General features: G+C 47.4%; 1 protein-coding gene across 1 annotated transcript; it reads left to right on the top strand.

Annotated features, from left to right (window-relative positions):
- Positions 1-18,547: 18,547 nt before the first annotated feature.
- FOXI2 (forkhead box I2) lies at positions 18,548-21,788 on the top strand. The gene is made up of 3 exons (XM_053949226.1): positions 18,548-18,935; positions 19,641-19,900; positions 21,211-21,788. Exons 1-2 carry the CDS (start codon positions 18,548-18,550, stop codon positions 19,838-19,840), a joined length of 588 nt encoding a protein of 195 aa, XP_053805201.1. The 3' UTR covers positions 19,841-19,900; positions 21,211-21,788.
- Positions 21,789-23,136: the final 1,348 nt, after the last annotated feature.

Here is a 23,136-nt window from a genome sequence, read left to right as displayed (position 1 = left end):
CACCTTGTTGTTTACTGAATGTCTTTTATGATCCTGCAGGGGCCCCAAGTGAAGGTTTGTGGTGGTGATTGCGTGCAGAATTTCTATTTTTGGGGTTTTTTCTAATTCAGCTGTTTGTCTGGAGGATTGGTTCTCGGCTGAGACTGAGCTTAATTACTGAGATTAACAGCAAAGTTCAGCGTGGCTGGATTAGACAGCTCAAGGCTGCTCTTTTAGCATTAAAACAGCAACATTTTCTAATATATTCTCTTTCTGCTAGAGGGTATGAGTTTTAAAGGAAAGATCTTAAAGCCTGAGGTGAATATTGGTCTGGATCAGGGAATCATGGAATGGGTTGGGCTGGGTTGGGTTGGGTTGGAAGGGAGCTTAAAGGTTGTCTACTCCAATCCCTTGCAATAAGCAGGGACATCTTCATCAAGATTATATTCCTGGTTTTCTGTGGGCAAGGGGCATCATCTCTCTGAACTTCTTGATATTAACCATTAGTCTCAACTGCTCTTTCTTAAAAAAAAAAAAATCTGTCTTTATTAATCATTCTGTTTTGTTGGGTTTTTTTTTCCTTTTTAACCCAATTTTGAAAAATCTCTAGCTAGATGGAAATGTTAATAAAATATGTTCCTGTGAAGAAAAAAATTAGGACTGTCCTGTGCTAGCTCTACAGCAAATCTAAAATAAATTCACAGTTTAAAAATAACACCAAAAAAATTTGCGTTGGTTTTTAACCAAAACAAATGTGATCAGCTGGAAAAGGATGTGTGTTGCTGGTGGAGGAATTAGAGTGGCAATCTGACACATTGCAAGGTCTGCAACGTCTAATATTAGGAATATTTTCCTATATTATATAGGAAAATATTTATATAATATCTGCACACTGCAAGGTCTAATATTAGGAATATTTTCTCAAGTGCTATAAATAAACTGGAAAGAGTCTGGAAGGATCCCATATGTCTGACTCAGCTGGTGCTTCCCAGAAAATTTTTCATAAGTCCACGACTGCATTTTTTTTTTTAAGTTGCTGTAATTTCTCCTTGTTTTGCAAAGGAATTCATGCATGGGAAGTTGAGGATTTCCAGTTTTAAAGCCCCTCTGGGTTGACCTGGGAGAGTAAATTCACATGAGGCAGAAGGACAACAGGGGCTGCAGCCACTGGAGGAGATTGTTCTGGAAAATTATCCAGGACTGGAGAATAGCAGAAAAAAAATGTCTTGACAAAAGGCTGGAAAAGCTGGGGGGGCTCACCTGGAGAGGAGAAGCTCCAGGGAGAGCTCAGAGCCCTTCCAGGGCCTGAAGGGGCTCCAGGAGAGCTGGAGAGGGACTGGGGACAAGGGATGGAGGGACAGGACACAGGGAATGGCTTTAAGCTGTCAGTGGGCAGATTTTGATGGGATTTTGGGCAGGAATTGTTCCCTGGGAGGGCGGGGAGGGGCTGGGATGGAATTCCCAGAGCAGCTGTGGCTGCCCCTGGATCCCTGGCAGTGCCCAAGGCCAGGCTGGACATGGGGCTGGAGCACCTGGGACAGTGGGAGGTGTCCCTGCCCATGGCTGGGATTACTTGGGCTTTAAGATCCTTCCAAACCAGTCTGGGATTTCATGGCAAATTTTATTTAGAGTTTTCAGTTAGTCACTTAAACTCAAATTACATAGCAGATTAAATCCCTTATTTAATTATCCATCTATAATTCCAAACAGAACTTCCAGTCACAGTCCTCAAATTTAAGCACAGCTCCCCTCATCCCCCCCTTCCCCCAAATTATTCAGTTTCATTTTCTCCAGTGATGTGAGTAGTAACCCAGCAGAACATTTTACAACAAATATTCCATTATTTTCTTGTTGTTGTTTCAAAATCATTTTATAAACATGTTTTCCTGAGTGTTTTCACTTGCAAGAGAAAGCTGCACCTCATGTGGGTGCCTCACATAATTCACCCAATAATCTCAGCTCTCAATTAAATTTTAAATGTTTCTCCATTAAACACTTATTTTACCACAGTAAATAATTTAACGGGTTTTCATTTAAAAGTGTCTCACCTCACAGAGTTTTCAATCTTCCTTTTTTTTAATAAAGTCACATCATCCTATTTATTGAATCCGAAATAAATGGACTTTTGCCTAAAGATTTTTGGGCACATTCAGTGCTGTAACTCTGCACATACATCTGCATTCACCATCCGAGTAATATGGGAAAATAAAAGAAAAATAAACTAGGAAGCTGGCTCACGAACGTGGAATCAATAGATAAAAATGAAGTGCACTGACACTTCAACAAAACATCAATTTCTATCCTGAGTTCCTATCCACAATGTGGAATTACTGATTGGCACAACTGGTAATGACCAGGAGAATTCCTTTCACAGAACTCCTCTGATGTGCTCAGATAATTATCCAGACCCATCTCCTCCAGTGTTGAATCTTTCTATTCTTGATCTTACCCAGAAATTAACTTTCTGTTGACTTTGAGCAAGGGAAACTTTCAATATCTTAAATATCATTAAAAAGTCAGTGTTCCCTGGGAATTGCCTTTTATAAACAGACAGGAAGCTGAGGTTTCCCCTCTGCAATCAGGAATCTGCCAGGTGGCTTTGGTGACAAACTGGGAATTATTTAGAAAAATATTTAGGGGGTGGGAAAAATATTTTTATCTGTCCTTTTTTTTTTTTTTTTTTTTTCTGGAGAAAGAAAATCAGAAAGTGTTTAAATTTTGCTTTGGGTTTTTAAAATCTATAGCGAGTACTGATGACATGAGAAAGGACTGATGGGTTAAAGGTTCAAAGTGACAGAGTAGAGATTTAGGTGGGACATTGGGAAGGAATTCTTCCCTGTGAGTGTCCAAGGCCAGGCTGGACAGGGCTTGGAGCAACCTGGGGTAGTGGAAGATGTCCCTGAAATGTAAATTTCAGGGTTCAATGTTCAAGGTGTCCCTGAAATGTAAATTTCCCCTCTTTCAGAGGGTTCAGAATCACCAATTTTTATTCCCATAAACATTTTCCTTTCCTTTTTCCACATTGGTGCCTCTGAACCAGAACATCTGACAGCAGGACAGTGCAGGACTGCAAAAACTTCCATGAGCTTGGGATTGTTTGTGGCACAGGACAGGAGATGCTCCTGAACATCCACGGGGCTTGGCCAGCACCAAACTTGCAAGTCAGGTCAACACCCAAAAGTTGTTTGTGCTGCTGGTTAAGAGCCTAAAACGCTTTTGCAATTACGGAAATGGGCTGGAAAATATTCCATAGGCGAGGATGTGCTGAGGATTCATTCTCTATCTTTGTCTCATTAATTTCAGAACACGAGTTATATTTCCAGAGCGTCGTTCACGACCATAAAGTGCTTATCCCTCCATCGTTGTCTCCTCATCCCCTTTTTTGTTGCAGGCTTGGCTGGCCTGAGATTATTGTTGGAATCCGAAATGCAGGGAATTCTCAGAACTTTGGGCCTGTAAGCCAAAGTTTAGGATTAAACACAGGATTTGACCTGAGACCTTGGAAAAGGCTTCCAAACCCAGGTGCTGGAAGCAGAATGTGAATTTATAGTTTAAAGCAGAGACATGTTAAACTAAGTAAAGGAAAGTTTAAAGTTTTAGAGTTTAAGATGTAGAAAAAATAAAGTAGTTACAGAGGTAAGCAAGAAGTTCAGAATGCAGAGCTGTAGGTTTGTGTGTCATGACATGATTGCTAAGAAAGCTCACACTGTAGCATGGGTCCATAAGATGAAATATTTAAGGATTAGGTCAAAAACATAAATATCCTTACTGACAGTGTTTAATTGGTCAATAACTCCTTTGTAACTAAGGGTCTTGTGACCTTCTGAACGATGCTTTGAAGTTGTGAGTCAAACTCACCCTTCCTACCTATGTAGAAGATAAGAAAAATAAACTACATCATTTAAAAAGCTCAGAGGTCCCATCTCGAATTCCTTCCAAAATTCCCCATAAGTGAATTGTCACAATTATGATAAACTCTTTGGAGCTGGGATAAATATTTGGACAACATCCAGCGTGCTGGGACCTGCTCTGGATTGGAGCACTGAAAACAATCTCCACAACAATCCTATGCAACACGTGGAAAATTATTATGAGCGTCTTTAAAGCCTTTTAATGGGATATGATAATGGATATTCAGTTGTCCTGCAGAAAATACCATGAGGAACTTCATGGGTATTGAAGGAAACTTGCTTATTTCTAATTAGCACCTATTAATTGAGCACATTTCATTAGTTAATCCTAAATTAAGGGGAAATCTTTATGTCACCATTCAGAGCTGCTGTCCTTAGGCTTTCTCCTGTGGAATAACTGCAGATGTTTAGGAATTACCATTTTGAAACATTTCATTTACATTCTGACTTCAAAATTAAGCAATGACCCTTATAGATTAGGCAGAGGCATGGATTAGCAGGGATGAAGGGATGTTTTTGGAAAATGTCACCCTGCAGCTCCCCTCTGTGTCAGCAGAAGAGTTTGAGGAGGGAATTGTGTCCCTGGCTGACCCAGAACACTCCTGGGCAGAGCTTTGGAATTTCAGGCACAGCCTATTCTCTTCCACACTCCTCAACACTTTGCAGTAATCCAGATGGAAGGTCACAAACACATCAGAAACATTCCTGAAAAATCCTTAATTTCTTTATTTTTCCCTTGAGATTTTCTTGCTGTTGGCCAAAGATGGGGATGAACAGATTTTGTGATTTGATCAAAACCTCTCGTGTTTCCCTGGTACCTCTTTAAAACCAGCAGCAGAGACCTTGGCAGTGTGGAGGAAGATTCCAACATAAATTTCCACTTGGTTCCATGGACCATTCCTGTTCACCCCTCTTGGTATGAAAGCTGTGGCTGGGATATTTTTCCAAGATCTATTTTCTGCTTTGCTCCCTGCATTGTCCAGCTGTGGGAGGGGGGAATTCTGCACAGGAAACTCATTTTATTCTGTTTCATACCCCTAAAAATGACCTTGGAAAGTAGAAATTGCAAGTTGAGGGGTAGAAAAGGGGCAGGCTGAGGAAGCAGCTTGTGACAGATGCTGCTTATGTAAAGACTAAATCAAACTGAGCTTTGAGGCTGCTCAGAAGGTAGAGCTGATGAGCAAACACAGCTAATAAACAAAGTAAATAAGTATTTGTCTCTACAGGGATAAACAGACCTTACAGGATTTAGTTGTTGCTGTGTGGGGTTTAATGAAAGCAGGAGAAAGATGGCTGGGTCTAAACCACTGTGTCCTCACCCCTCCCAGTGGGGATGGAAGCTCCAGCAGAGACCATTCCATGTTTTCTCCAGCCATTCCCCTTCATTCCTCTGCGTCCTGCCTGGAACTCTCTTGGAACCCTGGATGCTGAGAATTTTAAACTTTCTGTGCTGAAAGGCACAGATCCACAGGAGAACACTACATTTGGCCTGAGGCCGTGGAGAAGCTTCCAAAATGGAATAGTAGAACTGGGATTGTGGGTGTGGAGTTTGGATAGAAGTGTGTGATGTCACAGGGTGGGAAACCCAGAGTTTAAGGGTTTAGAATGCAGCAATATATATAAAGCAAGGTAGAGGTTTTAGAGTGGTGGCTGGTTGTTCTTCTTCACCTTCTTCTCCATGGGTCTGGGTGGTATTTTGGGTTTTGGGTGGTCAGAACTCCTGCCCAGGCTTTCCCCAGATCCATGAGGCAGGCGGAGATGTCGATGTCCCTCTGATTTGTGCTCTGCCAGGGGCACATAAATCCAGCTGATGGAACCCTGATGTCCCTTGTCCTGAGAATTCACTCCTTGGCCATGAACCTCCTTGTTTTGCTGAGGAGATGGGAGGGGAGGAGGCTGTGGATGGGTTAAGGCCGTAAATTTGTATTAAAAATAAGAATAAATTGCTTGATTTTGGCATCTCTGAACTCCAACTCTGCATTGCAGCACGTCCCATGGCTGACATCTGGGCCAGGGAGGTGGCACCCGTGCTGGCAATAAATTTGTCCCCTCCACCCTCCTGCAGAGGTCACCTGAGGGGCAGGACACGGAGCTGAAGCTCAGGACAGCTCCTTCCTTCCATCACTCACCTTGCTCCTTCTCTTTTCCCAGTGGTGCCAAGCTGCCTCTATCAGACCCTGAGTGCCAGAAGTGCTTTTGGAAAGTTTTCCATCTCTCTACTTGATTAAAAACAACTTCTGCAGCACTGGGGTGGCTCTGTCTGCTCACGAGAAAAGCCAGCCCTTGTCTCTTGAGTGTTAAAATGGAAAGTGGAGGTGTTCCAAAGAGCTCATCAGGGAATCATGGAATGGCTTGGCATGGAAGAGACCTTAAAGATGATCTTATTCTGACACTTCCCACTGTCCCAGGCTGCTCCAAGCTCTGTCCAGCCTGGCCTTGAGCACTTCCAGGGATCCAGGGATCCACAGTTTCTCTGGGCACCCTGTGCCAGGGCCTTACACCCTCACAGGGAACAATTCCCTCCTTATATCCAACCCAAACCTATCCTCTTTCGATTTTAAACCATTTCCCCTTGTCCTGTCACTAAAATATTTGATGCATTCTCTGCTCCAGCCTCTTCCTCCTGAGCTGGTGAAGGGAATAACTAAATAAAACCTCTCAGGGGGTGTTAAATGAAAAGCAAACCCAAGACCTGTCAGCCTTTAGCCAAGGAAGGGGCAGGGAAGCTCCTGCTTGGGCTGGAGCCGCTGGGAATGAGCAGTGATGTCCCAGGCAGCCCCAGGGCACGTGCCTGCTGCTCCCAGCCCCCCGTGACCACCTGAGATGTGCTAAATATGAAATATGACAATTCCTGGGCTTCTGCAGGAGCACCACGGAGAGAGGATGGGTCGCTGCTGCCCAAAGTGCCCCCATCCAGGAGCTCTTCCCCTCCCACAGAGCCCAGGAAATGATGGGAACAGCGGATTTTGCTGGCTTGAGAGTTTGTGTGTTTTTAATTTTCTTTTGCTTACACATGAAATAATGGTAATAGTCCCTAAAAGCTGTTACTCCCCATGCTGGGAAAACACTCTTTAGCCACCTGCTGTAACGAGCGTGTTTCAAATCCAGCATTTTCTGTAAGAATATAACCCTCACTCCTCGGGAGGTTTTACTGATCTGCTGCTGGTTTTTCATTTCTAATACCTCAGCTATTTATTTATTCATTCAAATGTGCAATTTATTTAAAGCTGTCTAACATTTTATTTAATGTTTCTTCAGACAACCAGAATAGAATGATCAACTCTAAACTTAGGGTTTTTTTCTTCATTATCCTGTACATAAGGGAAAAAAAAACATAATGAAGAGACAAGAATTAAACTTTTTTTGGGGAAATAACTTCTCAGCAGAGGCTTCACACCTGTCTCACTCCAGTGGCAGTGTTGTGATTGACATGAATAAGTTGTAAATGCCATGAATATTTAGATTTGTGTACAGCACAGGCATTTTTCAGGCAGAAGGAATGATTTAGCTCTATAACTGTCTGCTGCTGCCACGTGGATTCCGGGTGAAGCAGGGTCTGGGACTGTGCTTTGTGCTGACAGGGAGTGAGCAAAGTGCTGAGCTCTTTTCCATCTCACGTCCTTGCTGCAGGTGGCCACATCCTTGATCCTTTAGTGTGCCATAAAACAAAAGGAAAAGCTGTGGGAACACGCACTGGCTGGCTTCCAGCGTGGGAGACCCTGCACTGAATTCACAACCAGGACTCTGGGAAGAAGATTCTGGGTTTCTTTTGTCCCCTCCCTGAAGGGTTCTTCATTCCTCTCCCACAGCGTTCAGGAAATGGGGAGCTGTTAATATTCAAATCACTGTCATTGGAAGCTAAGAAATGACATTTAGCAATTCTGCTGAAGTAGATCTCAGGTCACGGGGTCATTTTGGGTGGAAAAGCCCTCTGGGACCATCAAGTCCAAGCTGTGCCCAATGCCCACCTTGTCCCCAGCCCAGAGCTCTGAGTGCCACCTCCAGGAATTCCTTGGACACTTCCAGGGATGGGAATTCCAATGCAGCCCATTCCAATGTTTAATAACCTTTTCCAAGGGGAAATTCCTGCTGCCCACCCTGAGCCTGCCCTGGCCCAGCCTGAGGCTGTTCCCTCTCCTCCTGTCCCTGTTCCCTGGAGCAGAGCCCGACCCCCCCGGCTGTCCCCTCCTGGCAGGAGCTGTGCAGAGCCACAAGGTCCCCCCTGAGCCCCCTTTTCTCCAGGCTGAGCCCCTTCCCAGCTCCCAGTGTCTCCATTAAAATGATAAAATGAAATTCCCCACCACTCCAGGCCTCCTCCTCAGCTCTGAGCCCCACAGGTCCCGTCCCAGCTCGGAGGGGTCGGGGTGGCCTCACCCAGGAGCATTTTCTTTATCAGCTGCACCTTGTCCACACTGTGCCTCACCCCTCCCAGGCCATCCTGGGCACATTCTGATCCTCAGCAGTTATTCAATTTTATGAGAAGGAGAATTTGTGGAAGAAGGTCAAAGAAGATTAATAAAGCACAAGGTGTCTAATAACTACACAATAGTAGACAAAAATAGGAGAATGATCAGTGCTCACACTGTGCTGCTTGAGCTTATTACCCTGCATTAGCAGCATTCATAATTTAAAACTTTAATAAACTCCCAGCCTCTTTGGGCCAAGATAGATGTTGCTGCTGGTTTTATTAGCTCCACAATGAGCAGAAGCTTTATGCAACGTGATTATCCTGCAGAAGCAAACACCTCATCACTCTGGGAACGCTCTCATGAGCAGCTAAAAGGGACAAAATCAGACCAAATGCAGCCTCGAGACAACATGGCTTCACCTTCAGGTTGGACTTGCTGTGGAGTAGAGGTCACTGAGTCTTGGAACAGATGGCAAGGAGGTGGAAGGCTCCAAATAGCAAAGCTCAGGCATCCCAGAATCCCAGACTGGTTTGGGCTGGAGGGGACCTTACAGATCACTGAGCTCCACCCCCTCCATGGGCCAGGGGCATTTTTCATGGGCCAGGGGCATTTTTCATGGGCCAGGGACATTTTTCATGGGCCAGGCTGCTCCAAGCCCCATCCAGTCCAAAGCTGTGAGCCAGGTGATCCCTCGTGGAGCTGCTCCTTTTTCCCTTTGTCCCTCCATGTTTCATACAGTTCACTGAACTGTGATTGTCCCCTTAAGGTCAGTGGGTTATCCCTTAATCCAGGGCTGTCTGGCACTTTTCCCTCCTATCACACAGCATCTTTACTTCTCAATCTCCCTCTCCAAGCCAAAGCTCACGCGTTGGATGCTCCAAACATCTCCTCCCATGTAGGAATATAAAATGTCTTTAGAAAGTGCAAAAAGGCCCCAGAAAGTAGACATAAAGCTAAGAAAGGCTGGGAAATTTCAAAACCTTCTCATGGGAAGCTAGGAATTTAAGAACCAAGTGAATACATTTATATTTATCATAAGGAACAAGAAAGAACAAGAACTTCTTGATAGTTCAAGATGTGAAAAGTCCTGGGTATATGCTTTGCAAAGATAGAAAAAGTTTCAATCTTAAATAATGAATTACTGTGTGTTGTTTGAGGCTCATAGAAGTCCTTTTGTTAATGTTAAACCCACCTGGGTCCTTTTCTTATTGGTTAGAGTACAATGACTTCACACCTTTTATGCTGTTGGTTCAAAGAATATGCAGAAAAAGGCTTTGCATGGGCTGCCATCTGGTCTCTGATCTGGGTTTGCATGGATGTTGTTATTTCCCTGTGTCTCTTGCTTTTCGCTTGTATGATACAGACAGATAACAAATCCTCAGTCAGGGTCTGTCCCGTTTGTGAGACACAGACCACCCAGCAGAGTCCCACACTCCAGGTGCTGCTTGGGCCAGGTGTCTCTGGAGCCAGGGCCACACAGCTGGGACAGAGCTCCTGCCCCTGGGCAGCAGCTCCTTCCCTCTTTCCCCTCTTATCCCAAAGAATTTAGGGGTTTTTGGCACAGCACAGCTCCTTCTGTCCCAGGTAGGGCAGGTGAAAGGGATGAGCAGTGAGGAAAGGCAGCTGTGGGGTGGGTTTGGGTTCCTGGGAGCCTCTCCCAGCAGCAGGAGAAGGAACAGGAGGATCCCAATCCCAAAGGGGTTGGCTGCAGTGCAGGGAGGCAGAGCTGGAGGTCACAGCCAGAGCCTGAGGACACCTCCACTGGGGACAAAGGGAAGGGCACACAACAGGATTTGATCTTCACAGGGCAGGAAAAGTCATCCCTTGCTGGCAGAGTTTGGGACAAGGCTCTGGAAGGTGCTGGGTACAGAGGGGATCATTTGTGTGGGCTGAAAAATCAGCCTGGGCTGAGGGATAACGGAGGAGGGTCAGCAGTGATTACCAAATAATGAAATTACTCAGCTCATGACAGGAAAAGGGGGGCAGGTGCTCTCCTGCCACCTGATGCTGCTGCCCTGGCAGGCAGTGAGGAGCAGGTCAGACAGGAGAGGCTCTGCAGGAAGTGTGGAGCTCAATTTCCATGCAGTGTGGAGCTCACTAAAGCTAATTCACTTCCCACCCACTACATAATTTAATTTCCATGGCTGGAATACAGCATCCTCCTGCCAGAGGCCAGCAGAAAGATCAGGTAAAGGTCAGGCGAGTGTCTGAAAAATAAAATTACAGAGAGCACTGATTGCTTTATCACAGGTTTTATCTCTCTGTTAAAAAAAAATAATAATAACTTGTGAAGGGACAGTTGATGAATAAAATGTGGGGGAAAAAGAGAGTAACTTTTGAAAGGATGGGTGATGATGCAAAATATTTTTAAAAATGATAACTTTTGATAGGATGGGTGATGATTTAAAATGTTTAAAAAAAGAAAGGAATTGTTGATGATTTTTATTATTCCTTCTGAAGGAAATGCTGATCATTTAAAATGTTTCACATTTTTGGAGTAACAGAGCTGTAGCATGAGAGAAGACAAGCACATCCTCTGTGTGTCCTTGCAGGATTTCATTGTTTGATTGCTGACAAGCAGAGCAATTAAAACTGAAGGTAAATTCTTTGCACTGAGTCACATTGTGCAAATATTTTCCTTTTTGTGGTTGAGCTACTCTGGGTTTAAACTCTGCCAGAAGCCTGGATTATGATTTTGTTCTTTGTGCTAATGGTTCAGTGTTGTGTGTGAGAGAAGGAAAGCTTTAGAGAATCTGAGGAGGGGGATGTTAGAATTTAAGTTTTGCTTTGCAAACATCCCCTATCCCAGGCTGCTCCCAGCCCCAGTGTCCAGCCTGGCCTTGGGCACTGCCAGGGCTCCAGGGGCAGCCACAGCTGCTCTGGGCACCCTGTGCCAGGGCTGCCCACCCTGCCAGGGAACAATTCCTTGTTAATATCCAAAATAAATCAGTTAAAGCCATTCTCCTTGACTTATAACTCCATGGCCTGGTGAAAAGTCCCTGTCCAGCCTTTAGGCATAGGAGGTAACCAAGCCAAGAATTTTCTCCTTTTAATTTATTTTTTTTGTGGCCCCCAGCTCCAGCCACACCTTCCCTCTGGGGACTCTGGATCACTCAGACACTGCTGGCCAAGGACCCACATCCCTCCCTCCTTGGGGGTTTAAAATAACCCCTAAACCTTTCCAGCATCATCCCTGGGCTGTCCCTCTGTCCGTGGGGCACAGATCCTCTCCAGGACAGTCTATCCCAGGAATTAGTGGGTGGTGGATTGGAGCAATGATCTGAGGCAGGCAGGCCCAGGATCCCTGGCTCAGGGGTGGCTCCGTGTGTGGGAGGATCCGGGAGGATTTTGGGGTCATCCCAGTGAGGCTGCCCTGGAGCAGAGGCTGGGCAGAGTCACAGAACAAAGCAGGGATTGATTCAAAGGATCTCCTCATGGATCCACCTTGGGCAGCACCAGAGCCCAGCCAGGGCTGCAGCCAAGAGGAACCAAAATGGTCCCAAAATGCACGAGCGCTCCCGGGGGCTCTCACTGGGATCAGCTCTGCTCCATTTGCACCTTGCAGTTCATTGTCCCATTCCAGCTTTAGCCCAGGCACTCCCATCCTGCTTGTTTTTCTCTCTCCAGCCCACGCTGTTTGTGCTCCTGGGCTGAGCTTTGGATCATTTGTCCTTGGTGCCCAGCTGGAGCAGGAATTGTTTTGTCTCCCTGCTCTGTGCACAGAGCTCAGCATCCCCTGAGATGAAGCCCAGACCCTCACACTAAAGCAGCACAGAATGTGAAAAACAGAAAAATTAAACCTGAGGCATCACCAGCCTGCTTGGCTGACTGTGACTGGCAGCAAAGTGTTCCCAGTGTGGAACTGGGAGCTGCTTCCCCGCCTGGGTTGGAAATGTCAGGATGGGAAGAGGAGTTTTGTTAGTCAGGGATGGCTCCCTCCTCCTCTGCTGCGGGGGCCTGGTTTTAATTTGGTCATTTGGTGGAAAAATTTAGATCTCAGTTTCTCCAGGTGCTGCCATTCAAAATAATTTGATTTTCAGGGCCGCGAGTCTATTTCTGGTTTTTTTCTGCATTTTCTTCCTCACTCACAACAAATATAAATATGACCTGTAACGCTCCCTCAGAACCAACCTTCACTTGTCTCATTTCCCTGCGTTTTGGTGCCTTCCTGGTGCAATGTCACTGGAATCAGTAAAAACAGGCAGAGGATAATTTTGCTCTCTGATTTTTTTTGTCATTGGTTGGAATTCTTCTCATTAGAGGAAAGGAACTGCTCACCAAATATCCCATATTTGTAACGAGCACCTTTGCACAGTGCAACTTCCTCTGTTAAATTCCAACTTTCTGAATCTCTGCTGCAAATTAATTGTATCTCACGAGGACAAATTTAAAACAGCCCAATAAAGAAAAAAAATGTGGGTTGTAGACAATTTGGAAATAGAAATTATCCAGTGAACAATGCATTTTATCTCTCTGATTTGTGTGAATCACTGAACCACACTCCTGACATGGCTTAGAGAGGAGAAAAACAGAGCTGAGGCCTCACTAACTATGGCAGGGCAATAAAATAATTAAATAGCCCGGGAGTGGTTTAATTCCTTTAATTCTGAGAGGGTTTTTTTTTTTTTTTTTTCCCAAAATAAATGTCAGAAATGATGTTTAACACTCTGATATCTATTACAGTAATTAATATCACCGTGTCCAAGGTCTGGCAGTGACTTTCCAGGCAATTAATCCCACGAGGTGAGTTAATGCCATGCTCTCCACAGATGAGTTCTGAAGGAAAAAGGGTTTAATTGGCTGAACCAGATCCATTAAAAGAAATGGAATCTGGGACTTTGAGCTGGGTTTTAGGGCTGCTCCAAGCTCATGGAGCAAGAGCTGCCAGGAGGACACGGTCACCCAAACCTGGGGTGTCCCTCTGGAGGTGTCCAACCCCATCCCACCTCTGTGCCAGACGCTGGGACAGCAGGAATTCTGTGCACAAAGGTGGGTGGGAAGAGCAGGGATTTGTCACTGGGGTGCTCTGGATGGAAAAATTAAGAAAAAAAAATAAAATTAAAAGCTTTGGGGAGCTTGGGAGGGAGAAATCTGGGCTTTGTGTCATCCTGCTCCTGACACAAAAATATTTTTTTCTGAGGTAAAATCCTTCAGTCCTTTTCTGTAAAAAAATCTTCCACAAAAAGCTCTTGTAGCTTCCTACCAGTTACTTGGGATACAGCAAAATGTGACTGAAAATAAATAAACCTGATATTCCATAAAGCAGAGATTTTCCTCAAAGTGAAATTTGCTGAACCATGAATGTGTTTGCAACTTCATTTTTTATCTTTGGAACATTTACAGGAATTACTGTATTGGTATCACAGCAAATGCATCAAATCAACATTGCTCTGGGATTATTTGTTATTTACTTTTTCATTAGTATATTTTTGTTATTTACTTTTTGTTATTTACCTTTCATTAGGGATTTTTACTAGTATTTTTTAATTGCAGAGGAAAAGATATATTAAAAAAAAAACTGGAAGGAAAATGCTTCTTTGGAGTTATTAGGAAATTCAGGGTTAGGATATTCTGTGATGTGCAGTTAAAAAACTGATTTGAGGGCCTGAACATTGAGTGTGATTTTACTGCCAGCATATGAGGAACAAATCAACAGAACAGGAAAATAGAAAATCTGGCTGCAAACCTCTCTTTCCTAGAACTTTTTCTATGGATACATCTCTGTGCCATGCATAATTCAATAATATTTGTTATATATTATTTGTGATGGCTGTTTTACTTTCAGATTCTCTGAACAGGCAGAAATAGCTGTTTAAAAGGTGCAAAATCTTATGGCAAAATTGTATTTGGGTTTTGTTCAGGGTCATCCCATTTCTCCTGGGTTAAATGCAAAGCAGCCACGAGTCAAAGGCCAGAACTGACCAATATTAGCAATATTTGGTCTCACTGAAATCAGATTTGCTTTCAGCTGTTGATTTATTTTTAGACCACTTGAAAAAAATCATAGAATCATAGAATGGTTTGTGTTAGAAAGGACAGAGTTCATGAAGAGTTCAGAATCTCCAAGGCAGAGGCAAATGAATGTTAAAGGCGAGTGGCTGGAAGTAAAAACATTGGCAAAGAGTTTTTTAGGGAAGATCTCAGCTGATCAGTAAAATCTTCATAAAATCTGACCCAGGCTGGGTCAAACCGCTTGGTTTGGGCTTGGAACAACTTCCAGAGGTTGTAAATTCAAATGCAATTCCACAGAAGGGCACCCCAAAGAACCATAAATCAGGAAATGAAACTCTCTCCCGTTTTCCAGCTCCCAAAAAGAGAACAGAGAGCCTCCAGTGCTCACCTGTTGTCACCATTTCCTCCAGGTGGGCAGAGGGGGATCCCAAATGATGGCAGCAGAGGTGAAGATGGTCCCTGATGTCCTTCAGGAAAAGGATGGAGAGCCCAGGGCAATCCAGTGGGATTTGGGAATCCTCGCAGCCCTGGAGCATCAGCTGCAGGAAGGAGGTTGGTATTGTGCCTCCAACACCACCAAGAGGTTTTTCCAATGTTTTGATGAGGTTTGGGTGGGAATCAAGCTGGCATCCCTGGCTGAGCAGATATCCAGCTGCCAGGATCCCAGCCTGCACCCTTCTGTCATCCATGGAGACACAAATGGGGTTTGTCCCTGTGCCAGCACAGGAAGTCTGGGAATAAATCCCAGAGCCTGATGGAAACACTCACAAGGACTTCAGGTCCCCAGCAGGGCCTTGAGGAGACATTCCCTGCACTGCCTTCCCCTTAAAAGTGCATTTTGCAGGGATTAATAACCTATTAATAGCCTGTTAATAATGGATGGGAAACCCCAGCACTCCCAAATCAGTGATGGGGTTTTTTTGGGATCAGGGGATGCTCCTCGAGCACTTCCCCCTCTGCAGGGAAACTCCTGCAGGACTCCCAGGGACACCAGGAGAAATGGTTGGGAATTCTGGGAAAAATGTGGTGTTTTTAATAATTATGGAGAAGAAATCCTCCAGTTTCTCCATTCTGTCCTCACAAACACGAAGAGTTTCCTGTTCTACAGCCACACAAACCCCACCACTGAGGTTCTTTACATGAATTGACTTGTGGGAGATTCCTGCTATTTTTTTTGGGCCGCATTATCCTAAACAAGCAGCTCATTTGCATACAATAAATTAAAACTTTTAAATAAAATTAATAAAATATTATTCATTTGCATTTTTCCTTGGTAAAAAGCAGTTGTTGCACCCCCAGAATTCCACAAACTGAAGACACTTCATACCAACAGGTCTGAACACTAGAAAATTTAAATATCTTGTGCCCAAATTCCCTGAAGTAAAATAGGAAATAAAACAGGAAATAGAAATGCAACGTACAGAACTTCAGAATATTTGTACATCCTCTTTTATACAACATTTATTTTTATTCCACATGTTCTCCAAGCCTGGCAGATCAGGAAATAGGGGAGGAGAAAAATGGAATTCTGTTATGCCTGAGAAAGTTTTTTTTTAGGTGGGTTTAGGTATTTCTGAAAGGCAATAATTATAATTGGGGTTTGTTTTCTTTTTGGATGTCACAATAGTAAAGCTGCAGAAAGTTTTAAGTCTGGACAAGTTTAAGCCCTAAGTTTTAAGGGCTTGGAGCAAGGTGGGATAGTGGAAGCGGGATGAGCTTTCAGGTCCCTCCCGGGCCATTCCTGGTTGGAAATACTCCTGGGAATTTCCCGCTGGCTCGCTCCCAGCCCCGTCTTTGGGGGGTTTGTGGCAGGGATCGGTGCCAGCAGCAGCAGGAGCCGGTCCCGGTGCCACTAGATGGCATCGCCAGCCCACGATTCACCCATCCCTGCTTTGCCCTGGGAATGACGCCGGGATAACCCCAGATCCAGCTTTTCAGGTGAGTCGTGTTCTGAGCGGGAGCATCCCCCGGGATTGGGAGATCACAGAATGACCAGGCTGGAAAAGACCTTCAAAACCACCGAGTCCAACCCAGCCCCAACAGCTCAGCTCAACCCTGGCACCCAGTGCCACATCCAGGCTTTGTTAAACACACCCAGGGATGGTGACTCCACCACCTCCCCGGGCAGAACATTCCAGAACTTTATCACTCTTTCTGTAAAAAACTTTTTCCCAATATCCAACCTGTATTTCCCTTGGTGCAGCTCGAGGCTGTGTGCTCTGGTTCTGTCAGTTCCTGGAGACAGAGCCCAAGCCCAGCTGAGCACAGCCACCTTTCAGGAGCTGTGGAGAGTGCTGAGGTCAGCCCTGAGTCTCCTTTTCTCCAGGCTGAGCACCCCCAGCTCCCTCAGTGGTTCCTCACAGGGTTTGTGTTCCCAGCCCCTCTCCAGCCTCGCTGCCTCCTCTGGACGCGCTCGAGCGTCCCAAAGTCCTTCCCAAACTGAGGGGCCAGAGCTGGGCACAGCCCTCGAGGTGTGCCCTCACCTGTGCCAGGTACAGGGGCAGAATGAGCTCCCTGCTCCTGCTGGCCACACCATTCCTGACCCAGGCCAGGAGCTGTTGGCCTTCTTGGCCACCAGGGCACACTGCTGGCTCGTGTCCAGCCTGCTGCCCATCGGGTCCCTCTCTGCCTGGCCACTGTCCAGCCTGTAACGCTCCATTTTGTGGCCAAAATGCAGGGCTGGGCACTTGGACTGATTAAACTTCATCCCACTGGACTCTGCCCGTCCATCCAACCGCTCCAGGTCTCTCTGCAGAGCCCTCCTACCCTCCAGCAGATGGACACAGCTCCCAGCTTAGTGGATGGAGGAGCCACTGGAAAAGCTCCCGTGGAGCAACCACAGGGTTTAAAACATCTGTGGGGCCTGCCAAAGCCACCTGATGGTGACACCCGACACATTGGATCCTGGTGAAATGCAAAAATAAGGAGAAAAAAGTTGTGGAAAGCCCCTCAAGGAGTTAAATTGTGTTTGGGTGCTTCCCAGGGATTGCTGCTTCCCAGGAAAACAGTTTCTGTAAAGCAAAACCAAGTCAGCATTAACAAATACGTGAATTTTTGTGTCAGCTCAGCTGAGAAGGGGACAATTTAATGAGCTCTCCGTAGGCTTGTACATGGGGATGTTTAGAAAATACACAGATTAAATTCTCTTGTTTGCAGGTGAGATGTCTCCAACTTCTATAAAAGTTCAGCCAAACCCACGTCAAGTTTACCACGAGGCAATGACTAAAATAAATAATATCACAGGCAAGCAATGCCACAGAAAATAAACCAGCAGCACCCACAGCAGCCATGCCTGTGATACCTGGGGGTTGATTTTTCTGCTGGATGTCTCCAAGTAATCACTGAGAGCAGGGAAATTCAATATTTGGGATCAAATCCTTTCCTGAACTCGTTTCACTGAAATGGAAGGAATATCTCCCCTCATACTTTTGAAATTTAAGGCAGATCTTTTAAAATTATGCATGAAGTAATTGATATTCAGATAAACCCTGTGATAAAAAAATTGGTTATTTCTAATTTTGCAGTGTGCAAATGTTAACTCATCTTTATCCCTTTTCCTGACTTCCTGGTCATTTCCTCACTACAGGACGAGGCTCTTGTGGCTGTGAGATTTTGCTCCCTTTGTTGGAAGGACACAGAAGGTGGCATCAAACCAGGTCTGGTTTTCCCAAGTTGAAAGAATTATGAAATCCCAGAGTGGTCTGGGTTGGAAAGAACCTTAAAGCTCATCCAGTTCTGCCATGGGCAGGGACCTTCCACCATCCCAGCCTGCTCCAAGCCCCAGTGTCCAACCTGGCCTTGGGCACTGCCAGGGATCCAGGGGCAGCCACAGCTGCTCTGGGCACCCTGTGCCAGGGCTTGCCCACCCTTTTAGTGAATATTTTTTTCCTAATATCCCATCTAAGCCTCCTCTCTGTCATTTTAAAGCCATCCCCCACCTTTTCCTGCTGCTCCATCCCTTGCAAATAGTTTCCCTCCAGTTTTCTTGTAGCTCCTTCAGGCTACACTGCGGGGCCACAGTGGGCTCACCCCAAACTTCTCCTCTCCAGGTGAACAATCCCAGCTCTCCCAGCCTTTCCTCCAGCAGAGCTGCTCCATCCCTCCGCTCACTCATCCCCTGAATGCCGTGCTCAACTCCCCCCGCTTCCCATTCCCAAATTCCCCCGTTTGTCCGGGACCCTCTCCCCGCACCTGCGGGGCGGTGCCGGGCGGGGCGGGACCCTCGGGGGCGGAGGGAGGGCTCTCCGCGGGGCCCCCCGCCATTTAACCGGCCGTGCTCCGAGCTGTCCCCGCACCATGCACCCCTTGGGGCCGCGCGATGCCGCGGGATGCCCGGCTCCCTCCCCGGCCCCGCAGCCGCCCGCAGCCAACCCGTACGTGTGGCTGGGCGGCCCCGGCGCTCCGTGCCCGCCCCCCGGGCCCGAGCGGGGCTGGCCGCAGCGGGGGTGGCCGCCGCTGTCGCCGCTGTCGCCAGCCCGGCCGCCCTACTCGTACTCGGCGCTGATCGCCATGGCCATCCACAGCGCGCCCGGCCGCCGCCGCACGCTCAGCCAGATCTACCAGTTCGTGGCCGAGAACTTCCCCTTCTACCGGCGCGGCGGGGCCGGCTGGCAGAACTCCATCCGCCACAACCTGTCCCTCAACGAGTGCTTCAGGAAGGTGCCGCGGGGCGAGCACGAGCCGGGTAAGGCGCGGGGCGGGCGCGGAGCGGTGCGCGGAGCGGTGAGGAGCGATGTGCGGAGCGGTGCGCGGAGCGGTGTGCGGTGTGGAGCGATGCTGAGCGGTGCGCGGAGCGGTGAGGAGCGATGTGCGGTGTGGAGCGATGCGCGGAGCGGTGCTGAGCGGTGAGGAGCGATGCTGAGCGATGCGCGGAGCGATGCTGAGCGGTGCGCGGAGCGATGCTGAGAGATGTGCGGTGTGGAGCGATGCGCGGAGCGGTGCTGAGCGGTGAGGAGCGATGCTGAGCGGTGAGGAGCGATGCTGAGCGATGCGCGGAGCGATGCTGAGAGATGTGCGGTGTGGAGCGATGTGCAGAGCGGTGCGCGGAGCGGTGCTGAGCGGTGCGCGGAGCGATGTGCAGAACGATGCGCGGAGCGGTGCTGAGCGGTGAGGAGCGATGTGCGGTGTGGAGCGGTGCTGAGCGATGTGCGAAGCGATGCTGAGCGGTGCGGAGCAATGCGCGGAGCGGTGCTGCGCGGAGCGATGCTGAGCGATGTGCGGAGCGATGCGCGGAGCGGTGCGGAGCGATGCGCGGAGCGATGCAGAGCGATGCGCGGAGCGATGCAGAGCGATGCTGTGCAGAGCGATGCGCGGAGCGGTGCTGCGCGATGTGCCGAGCGATGCGCGGAGCGGTGCGGAGCCGCCACCGCTGCGCTGGGTCTGTCCGCAGGCAAAGGCAGCTACTGGACGCTGGACCCCAACTGCGAGAAGATGTTCGACAACGGGAATTTCAGGAGGAGGAGGAAGCGGCGAGCGGACGCGGCCGGAGCGGCCGAGGGGGCCGGGGACAGCGGTGGGGACCAGCGGGTGGCACGGCCACCCCCGCCCGAGGCCACCGCCCGCTACGGGCACGCCGTGGGCCAGGCGTGACCGGGCTCACCCCCAGCTGAAGCCGGGCACGGGAGAGGGATGGTGTTGTACCGCAGAAATGTGAGTTTTATACAGAATTGGTAACTGCAGGGGCAGGGGATGGATGTGCTAAGCGCCTCGCGGTGTCCCTCCTTCTCTCCCTGTGCCTCCTTCTCTCCCTGTCCCTCCTTCTCTCCCTGTCCCGTCCTACCAGAAGGCTGGAAAGGCTTTCACCTCCTGCCACGCAGCTGGCCTGGGCAGCTTTCCCTGTCCAGGAGCAAAGCAGAGCGCCCTGCCAGCCCTCCTGGCTGTCTGGGGAGGGAAGGGCAGGGTTTGGTGTCCCAGAGATGCCAGGGGATGCTCGGGGCGCTCTGGAGATGAGCTGGGGGTGCTCACCTGGAGAAGGATCCAGGGAGACCCCAGAGCCCTTCCCAGTATTTAAAGTCACCCTGTAAAGGAGGGAGAGTGAATTCTTATACCAAGAGGCAATGGTTTTAATCTAAAAGACGGGAGATTTAGATCTTAGGAAGAAATTCTTTACCCAGAAAGTGCTGAGGGTGGCACAGGGTGCCCAGAGCAGCTGGGGCTGCCCCTGGATCCCTGGCAGTGCCCAAGGCCAGGCTGGACATTGGAGCTGGAGCACCTGGGAGGTGTCCCTGCCATGGCAGGGGTGGCACTGGGTGGGATTTAAGGTCCCTTCCCACCCAAACCATCGATTTTATGAGACAGGCAGAGGGATGTGCCTCACTCCCAGGGAACACCAGGCTGGCACAGAGGTCACCCAGCCCCCCCATCCTCTGCAGCATTTCTAACCAAATCCCCTTGATTTTCCCCCAAACACAATCCCATCTTCTTGCCAGCCTGTGGAGCTGACTAGATCTTGCACAAGGAATTTCAGATTTAATCGAGCATCCAAATCAAGAAGCTGATCATTCAATTTTTTTGTGTGTGTGTATTGTAATGGGGCTAGAAAGCAAATTTGTACCAAAAAAAAAAAAAAAAAAAACAAACCACAAAAACTGTCTGAGAATCTAAAAAAATGTCAGAGATTTAAGTCCTTGGTCAGAGGGAAGAATCAACTGTACAAAGTAAGTTTTTCTTGGCCTAAAATGTAGTAAATTGTGTTCAAAAAGATCTGGTTTACAAATATCCAACTTGAGTAGGTTTGAAGGAAAGAGCAAACTGAACTTGCCAGCCAATACCCTGTGTGGGTCTATGGGGTTACATTTATTTTTTATTAATTCCCTATTTGAAAAAAGCCTTATCCAAGAAAATTTACACAAAAAGGGGAAATGAAATTTCTGGAATGGAATTTTAAATATTTAAATATTTAAATATTTAAATATTAAATATTAAATTGGATAATTTTGTTCCCATTATTATTTTTGCAGGGTTTTCAAGGAAGAAGGCATTCACAAATAACCTCTGTTTCCTTTTCCAAGCGGGTGGGATCCTGTCTCAGGGTCTGGAGTGGGATATTCATTCCCTGAGGAATGGGCACATATTTGGAAGGATGGAGAAACTCCTGCCTGGCAGAGCTGGAGGACCCCTCCCAAGCCCCTGTGAAGACACTGGACCTCAGAGCTGGGCAAGAAATGATGTCACTGAACCCTCATTTCCTTCTGCTCCAGGACAAAAAGCTCCAGATCGGACTGTAAGGGCTGAATTCCTGATTTTCCCCTTGGGATTGTTCTCCCCTGGGACAAAATGCCCCTGCAGGACCTTGGAAATGCAGGAAAGCAGAACCCCAGGAGGCTGCAGGTGCTTCAGACTGCCCCCGAGAGGTTTTTGCTGGCTCACCTGGATCCTGGGGCAGGGAAATCCATGGATAACTCAGAGAAAGGACCACACTCCACTCCAGAGCTTTTCCAGGGACAGTTTTAGGTGATGGTTCACTGTGTACATGGAGGCCGCTGTTTGTATTTCTCTGTGCTTCTCTTGTGCTCTGATTCTATTTTTGTGTACGGGAAAGAAAAGGAGATTTTTTTTTTTTTTTTTTTAATAAATCATTGGAGCAGGGAAGTTGCAATCCCTGGGAGCAAAACCAGTGCCTGAAGGAAGAGCTGCAGCAGGTAACGAGGCTCTGGGCTAATTGCAGCTGCAGGCTTTTGTGGGAAAGCTGGTGGGATACTGGGATGGGTGGGATGCTCTGGGACTGGGCCGGATTCCCTTGGAAACCCAGAAATCCTGGAGGTGGTGTGTCCTCGGAATGGGCTCAGGAGCTGGGATGAGGCTCCAAAGGAACCATTCCAGACTGGGAGAAGGGCTGAGGAGGGGACTTGGAGGTGTCCAGACCCTGGGGGTGCACCCTGGGACCCCTCCTGCTGCCAGCAAACCCCTGCCACTGGTTGGTCACTGGTTAGTCACTGGTTGGTCACTGGTTGGTCACTGGTTAGTCACTGGTTGGTCACTGGTTGGTCACTGGTTTATCAGTGGTTTATCACTGGTTGGTCACTGGTTTGTCACTGGTTGGTCACTGGTTGGTCACTGGTTTGTCACTGGTTGGTCACTGGTTTATCACTGGTTTGTCACTGGTTGGTCACTGGTTTGTCACTGGTTTGTCACTGGTTTGTCACTGGTTGGTCACTGGTTGGTCACTGGTTTGTCACTGGTTGGTCACTGGTTGGTCACTGGTTTGTCACTGGTTGGTCACTGGTTGGTCACTGGTTGGTCACTGGTTTCTGTGTCAGCTGAAGGAGTCAAACACAGGTAAGAATTACAGGATGTTCTTGATGCCATGTCTGCTGTCTCCTGGTCTTGGAAATATTAGAAATCCAGTGGTGGGATTGGTTTCTGGGCAGGGCCAGGAGTTGGAATCAATGATCCTGATGGGTCCCTGCCAGCTGAGGATATTCTGTGATTCTCTTCTATAATTCCTGGGAATTTAGAGCAATTCCTGGAATTTAGAGTAATTTGTGCCTCCTGTGCTGTCAGCAACTGGTGTAACACCAAAGAAGCAGCATTTTCACCATTTCCCCTTCCATAAACTAAACAGGACTGAGAAGGTTTCACTATTTGAGGGAGTTCCTGTCTTGGTTTGAAAAGCCAGGTCACTGCTAAGGAGGGCAGGAGCCTCCCCTGAAATGGAAAATGTAAATTCCTTCCCTCCAAATTGTTATAATTTTGAAATTAAGGGGCTCTCAGGCAAAGATATGGGAGTAGAAATAACACTTCTGTACTAGAAAAAAATTAAAAATATAAACGCAATAGTACAAACAAACAAAAACAAAAACAAAAACAAAAACAAACCAACCAACCAAACAAAACACTGCCAGAGTCCCATTCCATGGGGGCTCAGCCCTCCTGCAGTGCCAGCT

This window comes from Vidua chalybeata, chromosome 8, assembly GCF_026979565.1.
Source record: "Vidua chalybeata isolate OUT-0048 chromosome 8, bVidCha1 merged haplotype, whole genome shotgun sequence".
In the NCBI taxonomy this organism is placed as follows: Eukaryota; Metazoa; Chordata; class Aves; order Passeriformes; family Viduidae; genus Vidua; species Vidua chalybeata.
This window is presented reverse-complemented; position numbering and strand designations above follow the sequence as displayed.

Coding starts and splice junctions, on each gene's coding strand:
- FOXI2 (XM_053949226.1), top strand. CDS start 18,548: ATGCACCCCTTGGGGCCGCGCGATGCCGCGGGATGCCCGGCTCCCTCC. Junction 18,936..19,640: donor GCGGGGCGAGCACGAGCCGG/GTAAGGCGCGGG, acceptor GTCTGTCCGCAG/GCAAAGGCAGCTACTGGACG.